This window comes from Ambystoma mexicanum, chromosome 9 (assembly GCF_040938575.1).
Source record: "Ambystoma mexicanum isolate Mex_15411 chromosome 9, UKY_AmexF1_1, whole genome shotgun sequence".
Lineage (NCBI taxonomy): Eukaryota > Metazoa > Chordata > Amphibia > Caudata > Ambystomatidae > Ambystoma > Ambystoma mexicanum.
The window spans coordinates 657,026,300-657,046,386 of NC_090931.1; the positions used below are offsets into that span (position 1 = coordinate 657,026,300).

Below are 20,087 nucleotides of genomic sequence, written 5' to 3' on the forward strand. Positions count from 1 at the left end.
ACTTATATCAAAGCCTATGAATTCTTTCGTGGCGGGAGAGGTGAGGCTCTGTGGCAGAGTTTCTGGAATTTTAGGGTCCTCCAATTTGTCTCAATTTTCATATCCCATATGTAAGGGGAATATGTATGCAAAGGAAAGTCAGTGTTACAACATATAGGATCAAAGTGGCTGAGTCAGCTCTCCTCCCCACGTTGGACAGAACGGAGTAAGGCGGCCCCTGTGAACACGATAACACACTTCGGCTCAGGTTATCAAAAAAAAAGGCTGTTCAAAACATGGGTCGAGTTCACGTACGTCTCCCTCTGTGGGACTCAGACCTCTCAATGCATCAACAGTTCATGTAGGTCTCCCTCTGTCAGGCTCAGACCTTTCAACAAAAAGTACCTGATTCAACATAGATCTTCCTCAGCCAGGCTCTGACCTCGCAATCGCAGCACTTAGGTTCCCTTCCCCAAGCTTCATTCACATTGTTTAGGGGCTCGCTTCCCCCAACTTATTTTATATTCCAGGTCTTCCTTAGTCTAGCTCGGACCTTTCACTGACGTGGAAGACTTTCGATTGTGGGGGGCTTTTACCGTAGACCTCAGCAGGACCACTTTGACTTCAACTGTCCCTTATGTTATTTGCCCCAGTGTCTCTTGGTCTTGGTAGTTCCATAACAAAATCAGAAAAGTTCCAAGAAATCTTTCTCATAAAGCATTCACCTTTTAACTTCCCCTTTAGTCGTGGTAAATCTGGACCATTACGCATTTCACAGTTGGTTCGCTGTCTCTCTTTATAATAGGATATCAAACATTTAACAGAGACCTTCAAGTGGGCTATTTAATTTTGCCGGACCACTCTGCTACTCTGTATCACTGGCTTCACAGTTATCGCTAACTTTAAAGTTCACTGTCATGATTCCTGCCCCTCATGTCCCCAGCCCTCCAAGATGTCAGGCTGGAGCCAGGCCACGATCACCTACATGGCCCTCAAGGGCCTCTCCATCCCTCCAAAGACCCACTTGGAGTCAGACTTGGCGCTTGTGGCACCAGACTCACTCACTTCCAAAGGATAACATTGGGGACTGGACTTGTAGTGCATTGATGGGGACAAGATGGATGCCCCCACATATTTCTGTTCCCAGAACTGCATGTGCGGTCTAGTCTTTTGGGTGTGGTTCAGCCCAGAGACACCTGGGATATCCAGAGACTATTTAAGCCACACCCAGGCTGAGAAACATGCTTTGCGTTTTCTGCACCTGCAGCGTGACACTCACCGTGTTCGGATCGGTCTCCAATGGGCCTGCATCTTTCTTCAGCGCTCAGCTCCTGCAAGAACAAGAACACTGTTAGGAACATCCTTACCTTGTGGCGCTTCTGTCCATCATTCATCGCTCCTTCTGTTCTGCGGGCATCTTCGGCGGTGTCATTCCCATCCCGGCACGCCGCTTCCAAAGGGAAAAGAACAGAAAAAAGGCATTAGTAAGCATTCTGCAAATCTTTGCTTATTTTGAAATACTGTACGAGCTTCAAACGCTTACCTGAATCCCAGCCGCTGTGGGGGAACTCTGTCTCCGGAACTTCTCATCCATCTGCAAGAGGGAGAAGACACTCCAGGTTAGCGTGGAAACATCTAGAGGCGCCGCATACCGTGCTTACCCACCGCATTTGTTCTTCATAACCGGCATCCACGCTGAAAACATCGCGGCACCTAAAAGACACAGAAAAAGAACTCCGTTCAATGCAAATACGAAAGGGGAGGATCGCGCATTGCGCTCTCACTCACCTTCAGCGCTACTCATCTCAGCAGCACGCCGCCATCCCCAGACGCCGGCCATCATCTACGGAAGGAAAGGAACGAAGTTAGAGAACTGTTCAAAAGACTCATTATACTTACGTGTCGAACTCTTGCCAGTGAAGTACGTAGGTAGCAACGAGCCCCCATCAATCAACGCGCCCCTGCGCTGAAAGCAGGACGGAGAGCACACTATCCAAGAAAAAAAGGTGAGCTGTGGATCAAAGGGAAGGGTTGGACCCCGGGGAAGAAGGGGTTCAAGCACACAGAGACAAAAGGGAGTTAAACTCTACCAATCCTGTGTTTCAAGCCCAGTCTCCAGTCGAATAGCCTTCAGGGAAGGGTTCGAGATCGTAAGAGGTCAGAACAGGCTGAGTGACGTCCCCGTGGATACCAGGTGAGCGTTACATTCACTGCTGGTTTTCTTTCTTTCGCATTTCAACATGTGTGCAAGCTTCAATTTGCGAGATACACTGTTGCGGCTTCAATCTTTCCTTGACACAAACCGGCCTGTCATGTCTTTTGCTAACACACTAGCCGTGTGCCTTCCTTTCTTGTGTATGCGGCTTTGATTCACAAGTCAAGGTTGATCACACAGGCTTGGCCTCGCCTCCCCAACTCTGTTGTTCACCCAAGAGAGTCTGTTGTGTCCTCGAAACACAATGCTGGCTTCTTCTGGCGACCTCCTGCAGGGATCTTTAGGGTTTCCCTACCCTTCACTCTGGTCCTTCGATCGGTTGTCGTGCTCCATTGGGTTTGACTTTCTCCCAGAAGATCTACTCCTTCTCGTGTGTCACCTTTCTCAGAGTGTCTCTCTATGTTCCACCTTTTATCCTTGTAGGGGGAGCTAATGGGTATCAGATGTATGTGATTAAGGTCAAGTACCTGACTTTGCCTGACTTGATTAACGGGACATGTCCAATGAGAGATGATATGCAAGTGTTAGCCTCTTTACTCTGTCCTCCTCTTCCTTGGCCCAGTGTTTGGGTAGAAAGGGGGGTGGGGTGTAATGTTGGAGAATCCTACAAAATAGGAAGGGGTATGGGCATGGGAAAGGGGGGTATATTGTGTCTCGCCATTGGTTGCCTTACCCAAACCCAAAAGGGATATCTTCTGTGGAATCTAGCAAACAACTCCTCCAAAGTGCGCTCCTCTGGCCCATAACCCTTCCAGTCAACCAAATATTGAAGTCTTACCCTTAACTTCCGGGAATCAAGAATACCCTTGTCCTCAAATTCCTCTGACACACCCTCAAACATAATTTGAGCAGGCTGAGTATCTTCCCTTGCAAACGGATTTTAGGAGACTCGCATAAAAAGTCGGATAGACCTTTAGGCTAGCAGGTGACTTTAACCTAACTGCCACTGTATTAATCACTCTTTCTACCTCCAAAAGGACCAACAAATCAAGGACTGAATTTCCTTCTTCCCTTAATCCTCAAATGTCTATCGATGGCCAAATTCAATCTCCCAACTTATACTCAGGACCTGACCACCTGCTTGCATCAGCAAACTTCTTGTATCTTGCCTTACTTCCACAGCCGGGTTATCACATTCTCTTTTCACTTCATCACTCAGGAAACGTGGATGAAAACCTTTCCCCAAAAAGTACGGGGACATAGACATAGCATCTTTTAAACAATTATTATAGGCAAACTCTGCCAACCAGGTCAGATCCACCCAATCTTCACCCGCTTACAGGTAACATCTAAGATATTTCTCCAATTCCTGGTTGACCCTCTCCACCTGTCCATTTGTCTCGGGATGATATCCAGAAGTTAATCTAGCTTCCATCCCCACCTTCCTACAAAGGCCCTCCAGAACGTCAAAGCAAACTTTGCACCCCTATTGGAAATGACCTGACTAGGTAAACTGTGCAACCTGACAACCCCCTGTAAATTAATGGTAGCCAGAGTTCCTGCGGTAATCTATCCCTTATTCGGAAAGAAGTGACCCTCTGTGGAAAGAAGATCCACCACAACCAGAATCGACGAACAGCCTTGATCCCTTGGAAGGTCTGTAATAAAAGACATTGAGATGGTATGCCAAGGGCGCTGTAGAACAGGTAAAGACTCAGAGATCTGCCGGCTTCCCGATTCTTAGCACATGCACACACAGCACAAGGTTTCACAAAATTCATTGTGTCATGTCAAACAGTCTCCCACCAAAACTCTTCTTACAAACTCCAGGGTTTTCTGCATCCAGGATGTCCAGACAGGACCGACTCCTGACAATCCTTCAAGATCTTCTCAAGAAGCTCCACAGAAGGTAAATCTTCTCATCCAAGAATGGCAAGCCAATCTTTAAACTACGGGCTCGATCCCGACGTACCCATTCTTCCATCTGCAAAGGAGACATACTTTCCTGGACCTCCTTAGACCTATTTCATGCCACCTGCGTACCAGCTACAATAAAACATTCCAAAGCAATTAAAGGCAAAGGTTCCCATCTAGTTTTGCATTCACAAACAGGGAATTGGCGAGACCGTGCATCAGCATTACCATTTAAACTTTGCGGTTTAAATGTGACAACAAAATTGTAGTCGGTAAAAAACAGTGAACACCTGAGCTGTGTTGGAGTGAAGGTTTTTGCTGTTTTAAGAAACAGCAAGTTCTGATGGTCAGTCAACACAGTCACTGTATGTCTAGCCCCTTTGGGGTGATGTCGCCACTCCTCAAAAGCTGACTTGGTTGCTAGAAGCTCCCGGTCAGAAATCGTGTAATTCACCTCAGCCGATGAGAATTTTTGGGGCAAAAAAGCAACTAGATGCAAGTGACCAGACACCTCATGCCTCTGAGGAAAAAAAGTCCCCTTTGCCAGGTTAGCAGCATCTGCCTCGACAAAGAAAAGCTTTGAAGGACCCAGAATGAGAATCGGACTGGAGAGGAAACGTTTCTTTAGCGACTGTAAAGCCTCTTCAGCCTCAAGGCCCCAAACAAAGTTTACCCCCTTTTTGAGCAGTTTTGTGATGGGTATAATTAGTCGTGAAAAACCCTCAATAAATCTGTAAAAGTTGGCAAAGCCAAGAAAACATTTCACCTCCTTAACCTTAATAGGCGAAAGCCAGTCACAAACAGCCTGTACCTTACGGGGATTCATCTCGAGACGTTTGTGCACACGGTTAAAATGTGCTTGCCTTGCAGAAAAAAGAAAGCTTTTTGCTCTGCATGTAAGTGTTTATTCTTGGTGCAGGCCCCAGGAGTACAAATAGTTTAGCAGAATCATTAGCAATTAGCTGAGACCCTGGCTCAGTGTTCACATTTAGCGTGGAGATGTAATACCTGTCATGAAGTAATGTAACACCAAAGCCTATAAAAGCTGTTTGTTCTCATAATAACTTCAGAGGCACAGACAAAGCAGTTGCTTGTCTGAGCTCCGCTTAAGCATATTATGAATGAACTATGGCTATGAAGCATTGAAATCTTCTGTGCTGGTGTCTCATTTTGGTGCTAATGGGCACAGGCGGGCATTATGAAAAGTATTGCCTACAAATTGGCACCACACAGTTTAGATCCAGTTGGAATATTTTGCTACAGTCGGAGAGCAGACACGGACAGGCACCGGACCGTCTCCCTCTTGTACCCTGACCAGATGATAAGTTCCATGAAGATCAAGTTTGGAGAAAAAAAACCTGGATCTGATCCAACATCACAGATTAAAGGGAGAGGATACCAGTTCTTGACTGTTAAATTATTAACTGCTCTATAATCCATTCAAGTCCCTGGAGTACCATCGGGCTTGGGTACAAAAAGAACAAAGGAGAAGCTGGGGCTGGCTAGGAATGGCAGATAAACCCCTCTGCTAAATTCTCTTCCAAATACTCTTTCAAATACTCATTTTCTTTGTCCGTTCTGTTCGCGCATACACTCTACTACTGGGCAAAATGGCCCCTGGTTCCAATTTGATTTTGCAGTGAAAGGGCCTACAAGGAGGTAGTTCACCCGCAGGCTTCATCAAAAACATCCTAAGAATACTGATAAAACTCAGGCACCTCCCCCAAGACTGCTCCAATAGAGTGACTCAGTGCCCAGTCTTCTGCTAAGAACAAAGATACCGACCCAACCTGTTCTTGGGGAGAATTTTGAATTGGACTCTTAAAACAATGTTCCAAACAAAATTCAGACTGCAACGGATCCACCCGCCTACTCCAGTCAATCTTGGGATTATGTGATGTAAACCAGGGCATGCCCAGAATTATCTTCAATTGCGGAGCGTCGATCGGTTCAAAAGGAATCTCTTCACTATGGCTCCCTGACAGAATCATAATCAAAGAATCGGATTCATGAGTAATGGGCCGAGATGTGAGAGAAGTCCCATCCACAGCCCGCACCTGCTCCACCACTTCTTTCACCATAGTCAATACCAACAGGACAGACCCTTCAAAGAATCTTAAAAAAACAAGGATACGTTTACTGTAATATGAAGTACTTCTGCTTGCAAGGTGTTGGCTACCGGCTACGTCTTGTCATCAGTGTCTAGATCCTCTTCAGGGTATATGGGCAGTTAACTAAATGACCATGCTTGCCTCAATGCAAATACACGTTATTTTCCCGTCTTCTATGCTTCTCTTCCTTGGCTAGTGTCCCCCTTACTCTAGACTTCTGATCTTTACCTCTGTTCTTAAACTCTGTTCACAAATTCCAGTCTGGGGCGAACCCCTCTGAAAGTGATCCTACCATCTCCCTACCTTCTCCTGTGCTCTGTAGAAGAGTGGAGCTCTCTTCTCTTCTGTACATGAACTTTCTAAAACCAGAGACTTAAATTGTGTAATATAAGAGACCAGGTCCCGATTTCCATGACGAAGTTCCAACAACTCTCCATCCACCTCTAGTGAAACCTGATGTCAGTCAAACATCTTGCAAAATTCCTCCAAGAAGAGCCTAAAGTTCCCTTAGGCACCATGCTTCTGACTCACTAACAAACCTTTCCAGGTTACCGCCTTTCCAGACAAGTAGGACCAAATTAATGTAACTCTCACAACCTGTGTAGGGAAAACCTCTGGACGACTAAGAAAATTTAATTCGCATTGAGTTAAAATGGTCTGAAATTTCTTGGGTTTCCCACCATAACGTTCAGGAGCTGCAAAAGGCACAGGCTTCAGTATGGACCTAGCTCCTCCCACTACTCCCTTATCCCCCACCTCTGGTCGTTCCTCACCCTCCCTGACGAACACTGGAGGGTCCAGACCGCCCCAAGGGCTTGAGTCAACACGTCTACCATCAGCCTCCTGAATTTGGGGGACCGTCACACTCCATTCCTCCACTTTCTTACTCAAACTCAAATTTTCTTTGTGTGCTACTCTTATCTCTTCCCTTAGTTCCCGAATTATGTCACCAAAGTCGGCCATTGTGGTCTCCACAGGGTTCTTGACAGCTCAGGCGCACTCAAATATATTGGCCTTTCATACTGTCAGGCTGAGTCTGGAAGAACCATCCGTGGAAGCTGCTGAACCCTGGCAGACCCTCAAGAGCGTGACGCTCCCAACTACACTGTTTTCAGCTAAGCACAGAACACCCCTGCGGGAAAGGGGAAGTGGATAAAATAAAAATAAAAAACGGATTTCTTTCTACATTCACTCGGGAAACTGCAGGGACGAGAAGGAAATAACATGCTTAATTTAACATCATCATCCTCACTCTGCCCTCCCTTATTTCCTGAAGACTCAACAAGCAGAATAAATGTAAGTACCTGGATCTCCTCTGCGGTTAGCCTAGAAGAACTATGCCTGGAACTTGTCTTTCCTGAAAAATGGAAATTCTGAAAAAGTATTCTTTCTGTTCAACTCCACATTCCTGAAAAGTATGAAAACGTATTCGGCAGCTCTATCCCAGACATTGTTAATTTATAGCCAGTCACTGCTTTCTAGAACCTTTTACTGTTTTAACTTGAAAAAACATTAGTTGAAGCAAAGACATTTGCAGCTTTTAAACTCTGCACTGAATTCCCAAACGTGTTGTGTCTTATGAAGATTGCCTCACGTTTTAACGTGCCTCCTTTCAATCACTCGTGCATCACTGCGCTGCCCACACTATAAATTAGTCTCTGTGACTGGAGCTAGTCACTGCACTGTCAATGCTCACTTTGTCTCATTTTACATTGAAAAACTAATCTGCGCACATATTGAGTCATTATTTTCTCGGGAAATGCTCACTGCGCTGCTGCACAGGCGTGTCAATGGCCCTAACGTAAGTCACATAGTCTGCGCAAGGTTCTACATTACTCGCGTGTAAATAGAAAGCTTTCTAAGAGGAAGCTGAGATGCTTTACCGTTCCTAGGCAATGGAACGTGCAAGCTTAGGGCCTTACCTCTAAAAACTTCTCTTAACGAACAAACACTTCCTTATCTAAAATAAGGCTCGCAAAGGAAAAATACAACACGTGAGCACATAAAATCCTTACATATAGAATCTTTTTTTTTCTTTTTTACTTCTGTTTATACCTTTTTTCAACAATAGCTCACATGTCATATCAAGTAACACAGTTGAATAAGCTCTAGAAATCAAGAGAACCATTGGGTCCCTTCGAAACAACAAATTAAAATATCCTCACAACCATGACGGTGCTATCTAAGCATCCTACATTTGCATCTCCTGAACCTGGTATCCCATGCGTAACCAACCAATCCCTCTTGCCCTGGGCCAACCGGGCCTATCCTTCTCCCCTGCCCCCTAAATCTAACCATGGTCGGGTTGGGTCGTAAAATATAAACCAGAAATGTGCTTAACCGTCTGTTTGGCTGCATCATGTATGGATAAGTGTAAAAGGGAGGGCGTACTCAGCAAGGGCCAGGAACATGAAGTCCCATTGGACCTTATCGAAAGCCTTCTCTGCATCGACTGTAAGAATTGCATCCCCCTGTTCCGAGTCACCGGCGACGATATGTAACAGTCTGCGCATGTTATCCCTCAAGTGCCTCTTACAGATGAAGCCGGTTTGGTCTTTGTGTACGAGGTGTGGCAGGACTGACTCTCATTTCTGTGCTAGACACTTTTCTAGGATTTTAGTGTCGGAATGTATGAGTAATATAGGTCGATACGAGCTGCACTCATCAGGGAGTCTCCCCTTTTTGTGGAATACCACTATGTTTGCGACCAGTATTGTTTGTGGTAGCCGACGACCTCTACGTGTTGCTTCGGCAAAGACTTCTTCTAGTTTAGGGGCAATGTCATCGGCCATGCTTCTGTAGAAGTCTATCCGGATTCCATCTGGCCCGGAGGCCTTGCCTGGTGTTAGGGCATGAATGGCGTGGTCTATGTCCGCCGATGAGATGGGGGTGGCTATCGCTTCCCGTTGGGCCGGGGTCACCCTGGGTAGAGCCATGGAACCCAGGAATCCTTGCATCTTATGATGTGGTATTACTTCTGGGGCTGCATATAGGTTCGCGAATTACTCTGCAAACTGGGCATTTATGTCTTTATCCCCCTCTATGGTGTTCCCATTCCCATCCCGAATTGAAGTGATTGTCTGGGCCGCTTGACATTGTTTCAGGGCAAGTGCTATCAAGTGTAGTAGTGTGTTGTTTTCGAGATAGTATTTTTGGGACCAGCCTGAATATGATTTTTGAACTCTGGTGTTTGTTATATCTTTACTTTCTGACCTAATTGAGTGCATGCTTGTAAGCGTTTGTTGGTCAGGTGTTTGTTTATGCTTTTTCCTGAGAACGATTAGGTCAGTAAGGAGCCAAGTTTCCTTATCTTTCCATTGTTTGAGGTTGTATGCCCACCTAGATATACATTGGCCCCCTCAAAAAGGTCTTGAATGCATCCCAACAGGCGTATGCATCATATGTGGAGTTTAGGTTCGAGGGCCAAAACTCTGCTTTGTCTGCTTCGATGTACTCCATGAAGTCTGGGTAAGTTAATGCCCGAATGTTGAGACGCCAAAGCGGGGCCTTCCGGGGCGCATCTGGGAGTGTCACCCAGAGCCGTACCGGGGCATGATCCAAGAGAGTGATGGGTAATATTGAGCAGTCGTCCACCTCATGTAGAGCCAGCCAATAGTCTATTCTGGAGTAACTGCGGTGACCATGATAATAAAACGTGTAGTCCCTATGTGTCTCCAGGCATCCCCCAACCCCAAATCTGCCAGAAGTGTGCAGAGGGTGGCTTGTTTTTTCCATTTCCTCGGTACCCATGCTTTGGCGATCCATTGTGGGATAAATCCCGACGTTTAGGTCCTTGCCCACAAATGTCAGTCTGCCCACATAGGGTGCAGAAGCAACAAAGGTGTGAGTGAAGAATGCTGGGGTGTCTGTTGTGAGGGCATATATATTGAGGAGTGTGACAGAGTGGTGGCACAACTACCGTCTCATAATGACATATCTGCCCTTTTTGTCCGAGTCAGTGTTCTGTAATATGAATGGGATTATTCTGTGCATCAGTATGGAGGCCCCTAATTTACCATGGTATTTTGCATGATCAGCTGCGCCAACCGACCCTCGTTCCAATTCTTTAGATTCTGCCTCATCGAGGTGGGTTTCTTGGAGAAACACAACGTCCCCTTTGAGATCTCTCATGTGATTCAAGACTCACCTTCTTTTGATGGGATGCCCCAGACCTTGCACATTAAGGGTTATCAATGGGAGCGTAGCCATCTGCATAAAAGGGGGGGATTAGCCCCCCAAGGTTGGGGAATATGCTGCGTAGCCTTCCCTAGCCTAAAGATGCGGTTGTGAAGCACATTTCCTTGGTTCTGTCTCCGTTTCCCCCACCCCAGTCCCAAACCCATAACTAAACCAACAACCATAATAGTTGGGAGCAACTTTCCCCCTGTAACATTCAGAGTAAACAAATCTCTCCCAATACGAGGCAATATAGCCCATGCATGGGCCTGCTGCCTGTTAGAGGGTATGGGAACGTGGCGATCATCCAGATTGCTTGACCCATATGAGATCGCTGCTGATATTTTCCCGGAGGGGACGGGCCAAACATAGCATTTTGAACCATACCTGCATCCATCTTAAAGTTAATGTCAATGTTCGTGCCAGTGTTAGTTGTGCTGACGAGAGTGAGGGGTTCATTGTGGCTGCAGGAGCCTGAAGCTGCCGACATACCTGTGTATGAATGTCTGCCATAGTGGGTCCGCTGCGGTCCGTGTCCATTCCGTACCCTTAGCGATACCCCAGGCCGCATCCGACCAGGTGTTCCGGTGCCAAGAATCGGCTTCTGGGCCCATGGGCCCTATTTATCATCTCTCTCTATGTTTGGCTTGCTGTTTTTATTGATCACCTGTGGGTAGCACGTTTGATTTGCTGGCCCCTTTCGTGTGTGATCCGGGCCCCTGAGGCCCCTCCCAGGTCTTTTTCTTCTGCCTTTGTTCCGGAGGTACTGTTGATCAGATGATGTCGCCGCTGGAAGTGCTAGAGTCCCCTGCGCAACTGCGTTTGGGAAGTCAGTTGTGGTTATATTTTGCTGTTGCAAAAATCGCCAAGCATCTTCGGGATCCTCAAACGAGTGCCATTGCCGATCCACCTGAATGCACCACACCGCAGAGAATTTAAGGTAGTGCTTGTAGTCTTGCCTTTTAGTGCATCGAAGAGAGGGTAAAAACCTTTCTGGCGTCGGGAGACCTCTGCTGAGTAGTCGTTATATAGTTGTATTGGAACTTCCCCAATTTTCACCTGCCCGACATTTCTGTATGCCTTCAAGATGGGGATCTGAGTGCGAACACTCTTGGCCGTTCCCCCACGGCCAGTTTATGGGCCGGTTCCCAATGAATCCTCTCGATGGTATAGTCACAGGGTTTATCTATGTGGAGCACATCCTGCAGGAAGTTGTACATGATTGTTTCGAGGACGGGCCCTTACCGTTTTCCGGGAGGCCGACCATCCTGAGGTTGTTGTCTGAACCTGTTTTCTTGGTCCCCTAGCTTGACCCTGCGGTGCTATACCTGCCGGATGACCCCGTCAAGTTCCGACATCACGGTCTTGTGGTTGTCCTCGAGAGAGCTGATGCTCTGCTCATTATCGGTCGTCCTTTCAGCCTGTGCATTCAACCTAGTTTGGACGTCTTGCAGGTCACGTTTTATGTCCTGGACCGTGGTGTTAGTTTCTTGTGTCCGCTGTCTGATGATTTTCATTTCCGCCAGGATGGCCTGTAGTTGCTCTGAGACGTCCATTGTCGCCCTATATCTCGTGGAGCGACGCAGGGCGACGTCAACTTTGTCAAGATCTGCTGCTGGTAGAGTGGGCTTATCCAGGTTTACTTGTGGCACAGCACTCTAGTTGCCCCCTCCGACGGCTCTATTGGTCGGCTGTGTATATGTCCCGGGTCCGCTAGGCTCAGAAACAGAGACACCTTGTGTCCCTGCGAGTGGAGTCGGTGACAGTTCAGCCTTGGGTGTATAGGCCGGCCTGGGCTTGGTCCTGTAGGACCCGGCAATCTGGTGCTGATGTCTGTGGTGATGGTACTGTCTAAGCACTCTGTAGTGCAACCGGGGTGGGCACTGGGAAGTCAGCCGCGGCCTGTGTTCCAGGGATGGTGTAAGGTTTTCTGACCAGAACCAGCTGCCTGCTCTCAATAGTGTGGCGTGGTGTAGGGCGGGTGTTCAACACTCACCCAAAAAGATTGTGCGCTCTCTTGGTTCCTGCGGTGCTGTGGGGCGAAGAGGCCAGCCCCTATGCGGTTGAGTATGTTGCCCTGGGCCAGGTTAGAAAATGTTCATCGGTGTGCCCGGCCCGTACTGATGCACCTCGCCTTGGAGCGAGTCTGGTGGTGTTCCTGTGTGAGGGAACAGGGAGGAAACCGCTCAGCCCTGCTGTTATTGTGGTGGTGAGGCTGTCTGATTGGGGCACTTGGGGCTCAGCCCGTCTCTGGTTCCGGTTCCCAGCTCCGTGAGGGTGCGTCTCCTGCTATCCCTCGAAGCGGTGGCAGGGCTGGCCTCGCCTGCTGCCATGGATCTGGTGTCTGCGGGGCTCCTCTGTGTGGAAGTAGCCTCCAACCGTGCGGGTGGTCCTGGGGACCACAACTAGGTCGATGACAGGTTATGCATCCGCGGGAAGGATATGGTGTCTGGTACAGCGCGCTGCAGTGTAGTGCCAGGGCTGACGCTGGTGGCTGTGCAGTGGGTGTCTCGGCTTACCTCTGCACATGCGGGTGCTTCCGACCTTGCGGGCAGGGGAATCCAGACGGAAAGACTGCGCCGGCGGTCGTTGACCACGTGCCTCTGCAGGCGGGGAGAAGCAGCGGACGAGTCTCGGTTGTGTGCGTTTCACAACCTGTGGCCCACCTTTTCCATCTGCTCATGCAGTGTGCCCCAAGCGTCTTTCATACCGAAACTGCGGTTGGGGGCCCTTCATGTCGCTAGCGGGTCATTTTCGTGTACGGTCCGGGATTTACAGCGGGAGATAGTTGATCATGGCCAGCTCAGTCAGAGCCTCAGTAACCCGCGGCCATCTTTACTCTGGCTCTCGAGCACCCCCCGTATAGAATATCTTTTTTCAAGAAATTATTCACACAAAGAATCTGTTCAGTAAAAATGAACTAAACAAACCTTTTCACTTCGCTTTGACTCTGTAAGTCCTGTCACACTTGTCCCGTTTACTCTTCTTCACAGTTCAGTCTAGATTATCTTCCTGATGGGCCTTTTGAAATGGATAGACCTTTTCTCCCCTTGAGCTTTGTAATTCCTGCCTGGGCAGAAGACAATGAAAGGCAGTTGAGAATGTCTAGCAACTGACCTTATGCACTGCCTAGCCATTCAGGACCACAGGGGAGAACCGCCATCTTGGCCTGGGATAGTACACACACTGTATGGTTCCATTAAAGGCCCAACTGCCAAAAATATACTGAGATATAATAAAATAAATTACATTTCTACTAATACAAGTTTAAGTAGGGAAATCTGGCAGACCTCAATAGTAGTGTTTTAGGGGGCCTCTGGTGGCTTTCAATACATGAATAAAATACTCTACAACTGGTCAAGAAAGCATTGATTTTAAATGGCTGTGCGTGTGACTAGCGAAGCTCCAAGTAGAGTGGTGTGTGGCAGCACATTCAGAGCTGTGTACAGGCCGCCTTGTGTGAAATGACAATTGGTGGATGTGGTGAAATGACTGTGTGGGCCCCTTGCTGTAATGTTTGGAGTAGATGCAGGTCCTGGATGATGTATACTGGCAGAGCTCTTTTTGCATTCCAGTACTGCAACTGTGGTGTATTTGTAAAGCTGTTGGTGGGTCTTTGTACTGGAATAAAATGTGCTTTTGTGGCATGGACTGGAAATGAATGTTGTACAGCTATGTGTGGGTGTTTGTATGGAACAGTAGCTAGTGCTGCAGGTAAGGACAGAGGTGCATGTGTTCCGCTTGCGAAGGGTTATGGTGCGGTCTAGGATTGTACTAACCTTTACTTTATGATCAAGATAATTGTAACATGCTGCATACGATCAGCAAGACCAGTATCATATTCATGAATGTGAACATTTGTTTCTGTTTGTTATCAGATGGATGTCTTTGTGATGCCGGCTGGACAGGCAGCAACTGCAGTGAAGGTACCGTATCTGTGATTTCACCTATATCATTTCTTCTCAATTGAGTGTACATTGCTTGACACCATTACGAGAAAGTCGCGTTTGATCTGTTCATCTTGGTAGATTTTTGCTGGAACAGTCTGGTCAATTGCTTCTTCACCTCAGAATTCATCTGTTACATGGGTCCCGGTTTGCATACTTTAACCGTTTGACATGTACACTGTGCCTCTCATAGATGTATTGGAGAGGTCAAAGGGATGCAAGCTGACAGCAAAGCTATGAGCCATGCACGATTTGACACAAAAAAAGCAGCAAAGCAAAGCTCAAGTCCAAAAAAACACTGTGAGCCTCATTACGGGCCCAGCGGTAACCCTGCCGGTGCCACCGGGGAGTTGCTGCCGGACCTGTAAAAATTTACCAGCGCCTGACTTCCCGGTACCACTGAGAGATTACAAATGCAGCAGGCCAGAATGTCAGATTCCAGTAAAATGTAAATCCCCATTCCCATAGAGTCCCATAGGACTCTATGGTAGAGGGAACAGTGAAGCACTGGCACCATTACTAACGGTGCCAGTGCTTCCGTGACCGGTCTGCCTACCTTGGCCGCTGTGCCCGGCAGGGTCCGATCTGTCGAGCGCAGTGGCTCCGGAAGGCAGACATGTAATATGCCAGTCCGGAAATAATGGTTGTGTTGCACCTCATATTCAATCTCCTTGTTGCAAAGCACAAGAGGCAGGGGTGCCTTGTTCCTGTCAGGCAAGCGACTCACCAAGCGTTGCTTTGAAAGGCACACATCAAATGCAGGATGCATGCGTTTCCAGGAACGAGTTAACTGAAGTCTGTAGGCCATGGGTTGATGACTTTCGTAATTGAAAATGACTGAACTATCTTGGTGACAGTTTAGAAGAGGCAATGTGCGACGGTAAGTGGCGTGCTGCAAGCCAGACTTGAGCACCTTCCTGAAAGACTGGCAAGTCTTGTCTTTCTATCCACATGCTTCTTAGTCATAAGACAAACATTTTTAAGATAACCAGAGCTTACGGTTGTGCTTTCTTTAGTTCATAGAGCAAGATATCCAAGGAAGGGAAGTTTGTGGATTTGGTGGGTAAAGTAGGTAAAAACCGTGACTCGTACCCATACGAACAGTAAAAAGGGCTCAGGGTAATGGATGATTGCAGTGCGTTGTTGTAAGAGAACTCTGCTTTTGGTAGAAGAGAGGCCCAATTGTCGAGTGCAGCAGTTGCATTGTAGGTACTGTTCAAGAGTCTGACTTTCATTACTCTGTTGATGATAATTGGAGGATAAGGCCGGTTTAATATCCAGTGATGCACATAACGTCTTCCAGAACTTTGAAGTATATAGAGACCTTATGTCGCATATAATGGTGTTGGGAAGACCATATAATCTAAAGATTAAAGACGGGCAGACACGACTCATTTCACTTGCGGATGGTGTACATTCGAGAAGGGTGAAGTGAGCCATTTTGGTGAAAGCGTTGACAGTGACGGATGGCTTTACAACCATTCGATAGAGGCAAATCCACTATAAATTCCATAGAGATTGTTTTCCAGGGGGCCGCAGCCAAGGAGGGCTGTCTTTATTTTCCAAATGGTCGATGTTTGGGTTTCTCCGATTGAATGCATTTGGATCATGTTGAGACATAGTCCTGGACATTGGACAAAATTGATGCCCACCAAAAATAGCGTGAGAGGCTTCTTTGTGGAAGAAATGCCAATGACCTGCCGTGAGGGAATCATGACTTGGCGATAAGGCGCACCGTTGAAGCTCTAGAGTGAGCAGGACGGATGTGATAGGTGGTTTTAAGGTGCTAGCTGATCGTATCTGTTTAAAGAACATTTTGACGACATAGATTACCTTCCTTTTCCCCAAAATCATTTCCAGATTTCCTTCCGGTTCATGTGTTAACAAGTCCTTCCGAGATAAGGTATCAGCAATTGTATTAGATGTTCTGGATATTTTGGTCCAAAAGAAATCATATTGGAGGGAAGGAATAGGCCCAATGAGCTTGTCAACTGTTGGGATATTCAACATTTTGGAGAAAAGGTTTTGATGATCAGAACGTACTTCTATGGTTACTTTGGCACCAAGCAATAGATGTCTCCATTCCATGAAGGCTGATTTAATAACTATCAATTTTTTTTCTAAAACTGAGTAGTTCAGTTCGCTGGTGGAAAGTGTCTCAGAGAAGTGAGTGTTAGGCAAGAATTGATGTAGTAACCCCGTGGGAAACCACACAACCCTTGTCCTCTTGGTATTAGGTAATCTTCCTTTTGGTATAGGCCTGTACTACACACATTGGTAGTGTCACTGAGCAGCCAGGCTTATCCTAAAAGGGGTAAATGTGAGCTGTAGAGCTATAGCAATGAAATCCACAAATACAAGTAGCCAAGTAACACTCCTCCTGAAGGCTTTTGTTATAAATAAGTATTTAACAGTCGTTTTTAAATAAGCATTCTTTAAAAAGGGCAATGTATGTAACAATCTAATATACTTTAAAATACTTTTCCAGAATCAACACAAGCTAGTAGATACTCTTTAAGAGATGCTTCTTACACACTTCCTACACCCGGAGGTGACTTCACTAACTAGGACAGGAATGGCATTTATATATCACTAGTACACTTTGTAGATTCTGAGGTTTGTAGAAAGGAAAGGTTCAGGGAAGGAAAAAGGTTAAGCAGGTTTCCAGAGCATGTGAGCACTTAAATCATTCAATGAAGTCTAGATACAAATCTTTCCCAGCAATAATAGTTAAAAACCAAGTTATCACCTATGAGGGACAGTAAGTATCGAAGTCAAATGGACTAGAAGGGTCTGCAGGGAGGCAGGACTGTCAGTCAATTGGAGCAGTCTATGTAGCTGAGGCACGTCTCAGATGACAAAGTCATGCACAAAGGTAGAGAGTTTGTTGAAGAAAAATCACTGTAGGGTCACAAGCTGTTAAAATTGTGAAGGGTAGTGCTGAAATCAACTTTGGCAAATTAGCTACTGCAAGACTCAACTGAGAAAAGCAAAGCTAAAGACACTGGCCCAAGTACCGCAAGTCGGAACAGTACCTTTGGTTACAAAATGAGTATTCCATATGGCTTCTGTCTGGTTACAGTGATGAAGATCCTGGGGTCCTGGGCTCCTGGGCCTCAGTCGTGGGGACAAGAGGGAGGACGTCTGGAGGACTCCTGCGGCAGCAATTCAGAGGTATGCAGCAGCTATAGGCTCTTTTCAGGTCTGCGGGGTAAATAGCACCACTGTGGATTTTGGATACTGTTTGGGCTTCCTTCACTCCTTGAGTCCTGCACTCTGGCAGGGGGACTGGAGCTCTGGTCGTCCTACTTCTGGAGGGTCCTGGGAGACTCCTGGAGTTTCTGGCTGATCAGACGTTGCACTCGACTATAGATTTCTCAACCCTTGTCACTCGGTTCCTGCAGCAGCAGCAAAGAAGTACAGCCAGTCGGGTAAGGTGGTCCAGTGAAGTTTGTCTCGGGGTTAGTAGGTCCCACTAACCCAAGGGAAGTAGTCGTCCCTTCCGGAGATTCTCTTGTCGATTAGAAAAAGGAGTTTCAGCACAGCAGCAGGGCTTCACCGGGTAATTCAAAGGTCCAGGAGGATGCAGCAAGCTTTGTGCACAGTTTCTTGGTTGTGTTGTTCTTCCCAGTGGTCGACTCTGTCTTCAGTCCCCAAACCCTCGCCTTTTAAGCATGTTTCTCCCATTCATGCACAGCCTAGCTGTCACTCAAATAGCAGGGTAGCTGTCCTGAAAGGACAGCCAGCCAGCTAATCAGGACTGGGTGCATTCAGGCATTCCTAAAGACAAAGGATAGGGGAGTTTCGGAAACCTCCCTTAATTCCTCCCTTTCAGACACACTGGAGCCAGAGGCGGGATTCAGTACTGAAGCCTGCCAAAGGCAAAACGAACCAAGGGCTCAAACCTGGTTTGGTGTGCAGAGTAAAACCCAAGAAAGCCCTCACAAACAGAAAATGGCGAAAAAAGAAAACCCGGGCCATTTCGACAAAATGGTCACCCATGGGTGCTATACTGCAGCTGAGGATTCAGCCTGCGGTAGAAAAGCACAATGGTAGGAAAATTAAACCACTGCCACCAGCCATTTAAAGTAGTGAGGGTAACATACAAAATGTTACATGAGTAGGTAGGAAAAGGGGCTACTAAGTAACTACCCAGCACTCCACATAAAATGGGGTGTGCTGGACCTAAAAAAGAGAAAGGGTAAGTAAAGCCAATTTCACTTAACCATTCTTGGTATTTAAAGAGAAGAAAAGGTATTTAAACCTTAGAAAAAATCTAAAGGATTTCTCTGTGGCACTTGCATGGAAGGTGCTGTGTGTCAACATACAAAACGTAGATGGCCTATGGAGTTTGTCAGACTCCAAAAACAGAGGAAACACATAATCCAAATCAGTTCAAAACACTTGAGAGAGTGAGAAAAAGGGCTCTCTCACTCGAGAGTTAAAATGTAAAAAGTCCTAAAGTCCAGCAAAAGAACTGGTGGGTCTCTAAGGATGAATGGAATTGACTCTGAAATGAGAATTCTCCCCAACAGTAAGCAATAGGATATTCCTTCTTATCCTTTTAAGCCTGCTTCCAAACAGCCCCAACAGCACTGTCGGAGACATCTGCTAAAATGATAAATCCCCTTTGGACATCTAGTTGGCAGAGAAATGGTGCTGTAGTAAATAACCATTTTAGATTTTGAAATGCCTTTTCAGGTGTGGAAGACCATATGAACTTGTTTTCTTTTTTACAAACGGCCGGTCAAGGGTAAAACATGACAGGAGAAGGATGGAATTCATTTCTGGTAATAGTTAGCCAGACCAAGAAACCTCTCTATATATTTCACAGATGCTGGTGTGTGCCACTTTAGGGTGGCTTGAACCTTGCGCTTATCCATACATAATCCTTGGTCGGACAATACGTATCCCAAATAATGCACGCAAGATACTGCAAAAAGAAATTTCCCAGGTTTGGCTTTTAGGTTGTGTTGGCGTAAGCGAAGGAGTACCTCACAAACATGCTCTTGATGATCATTCTGGTCTTTGGAGAAAATCCAAGATATCATCCAGGTAGACTTTAACAGTATGTAGCAATAGGTCAGCAAGGATGCAGTCGATAAACCTTTGAAAGATTGCTGGAGCATTAGCGAGTCTAAAGGGCATAACACAGTACTCGTAATCTATTATTTTTTGAAAATGTATTTCTACTGCGCCTAAGCTCGCAGGCAATTGGGCTCATACACTTAGACATGGACAGACATATATTGACGGGACAACAGAGTACTACCTCATATTTTTGCGTGTCCGGTCATCATTTGAAGATAATTGTCTACAAAGGTTGTGCGGAAGGCAGTCTTTGATTCATCCCCAGTACGGACTTGAATGGGATGATGGGCACCTTGTAAATCCGACTTGGTGACCACGCGTGCATCTCTCGCAGCCTCCAGGATGTTGCTGATCAGGGGCAAGGAAGACCTATCTTTAACTGTTATTTTATTCAGTCTGCGGTAGTCTATACATGGTTGAAGGTCGGGGGTAACTTTCTTTAGCACGAAAAACAATGATAGCCACCATGATGGTCTGGATTCACATATCAGCCCGTGGGAGAGGTTTTCCTGTAAATATTTCTGTAGGGGTTTATTTTTGTACTATGACAAGACATACATCGTACTAAAGAGTACAGAGGTGTCTGGCAGTAGTGTTATTGCACAGTCATCACTCCTATGCGACACAAAGCTTCTGGAGGTATTGAGAGAAAAAACATAATTGAATGATTGATATTGTGTTGGAATGGCACAATGTATTGTGTGAGAAATCTGA

The 20,087-nt window shown here is 46.5% G+C and overlaps 1 protein-coding gene across 2 annotated transcripts in view; it reads left to right on the forward strand.

Moving 5' to 3' along the window:
* NAGPA (N-acetylglucosamine-1-phosphodiester alpha-N-acetylglucosaminidase) overlaps nucleotides 1-20,087 on the forward strand; it is a 330,108-nt gene that overhangs the window by 148,728 nt on the left and 161,293 nt on the right. For both annotated transcript variants that reach the window (XM_069615430.1, XM_069615431.1), the window contains exon 7: nucleotides 14,214-14,261. In XM_069615430.1, the coding sequence (XP_069471531.1) occupies nucleotides 14,214-14,261 (48 nt within the window). The remainder of the gene's footprint in view (nucleotides 1-14,213; nucleotides 14,262-20,087) is intronic.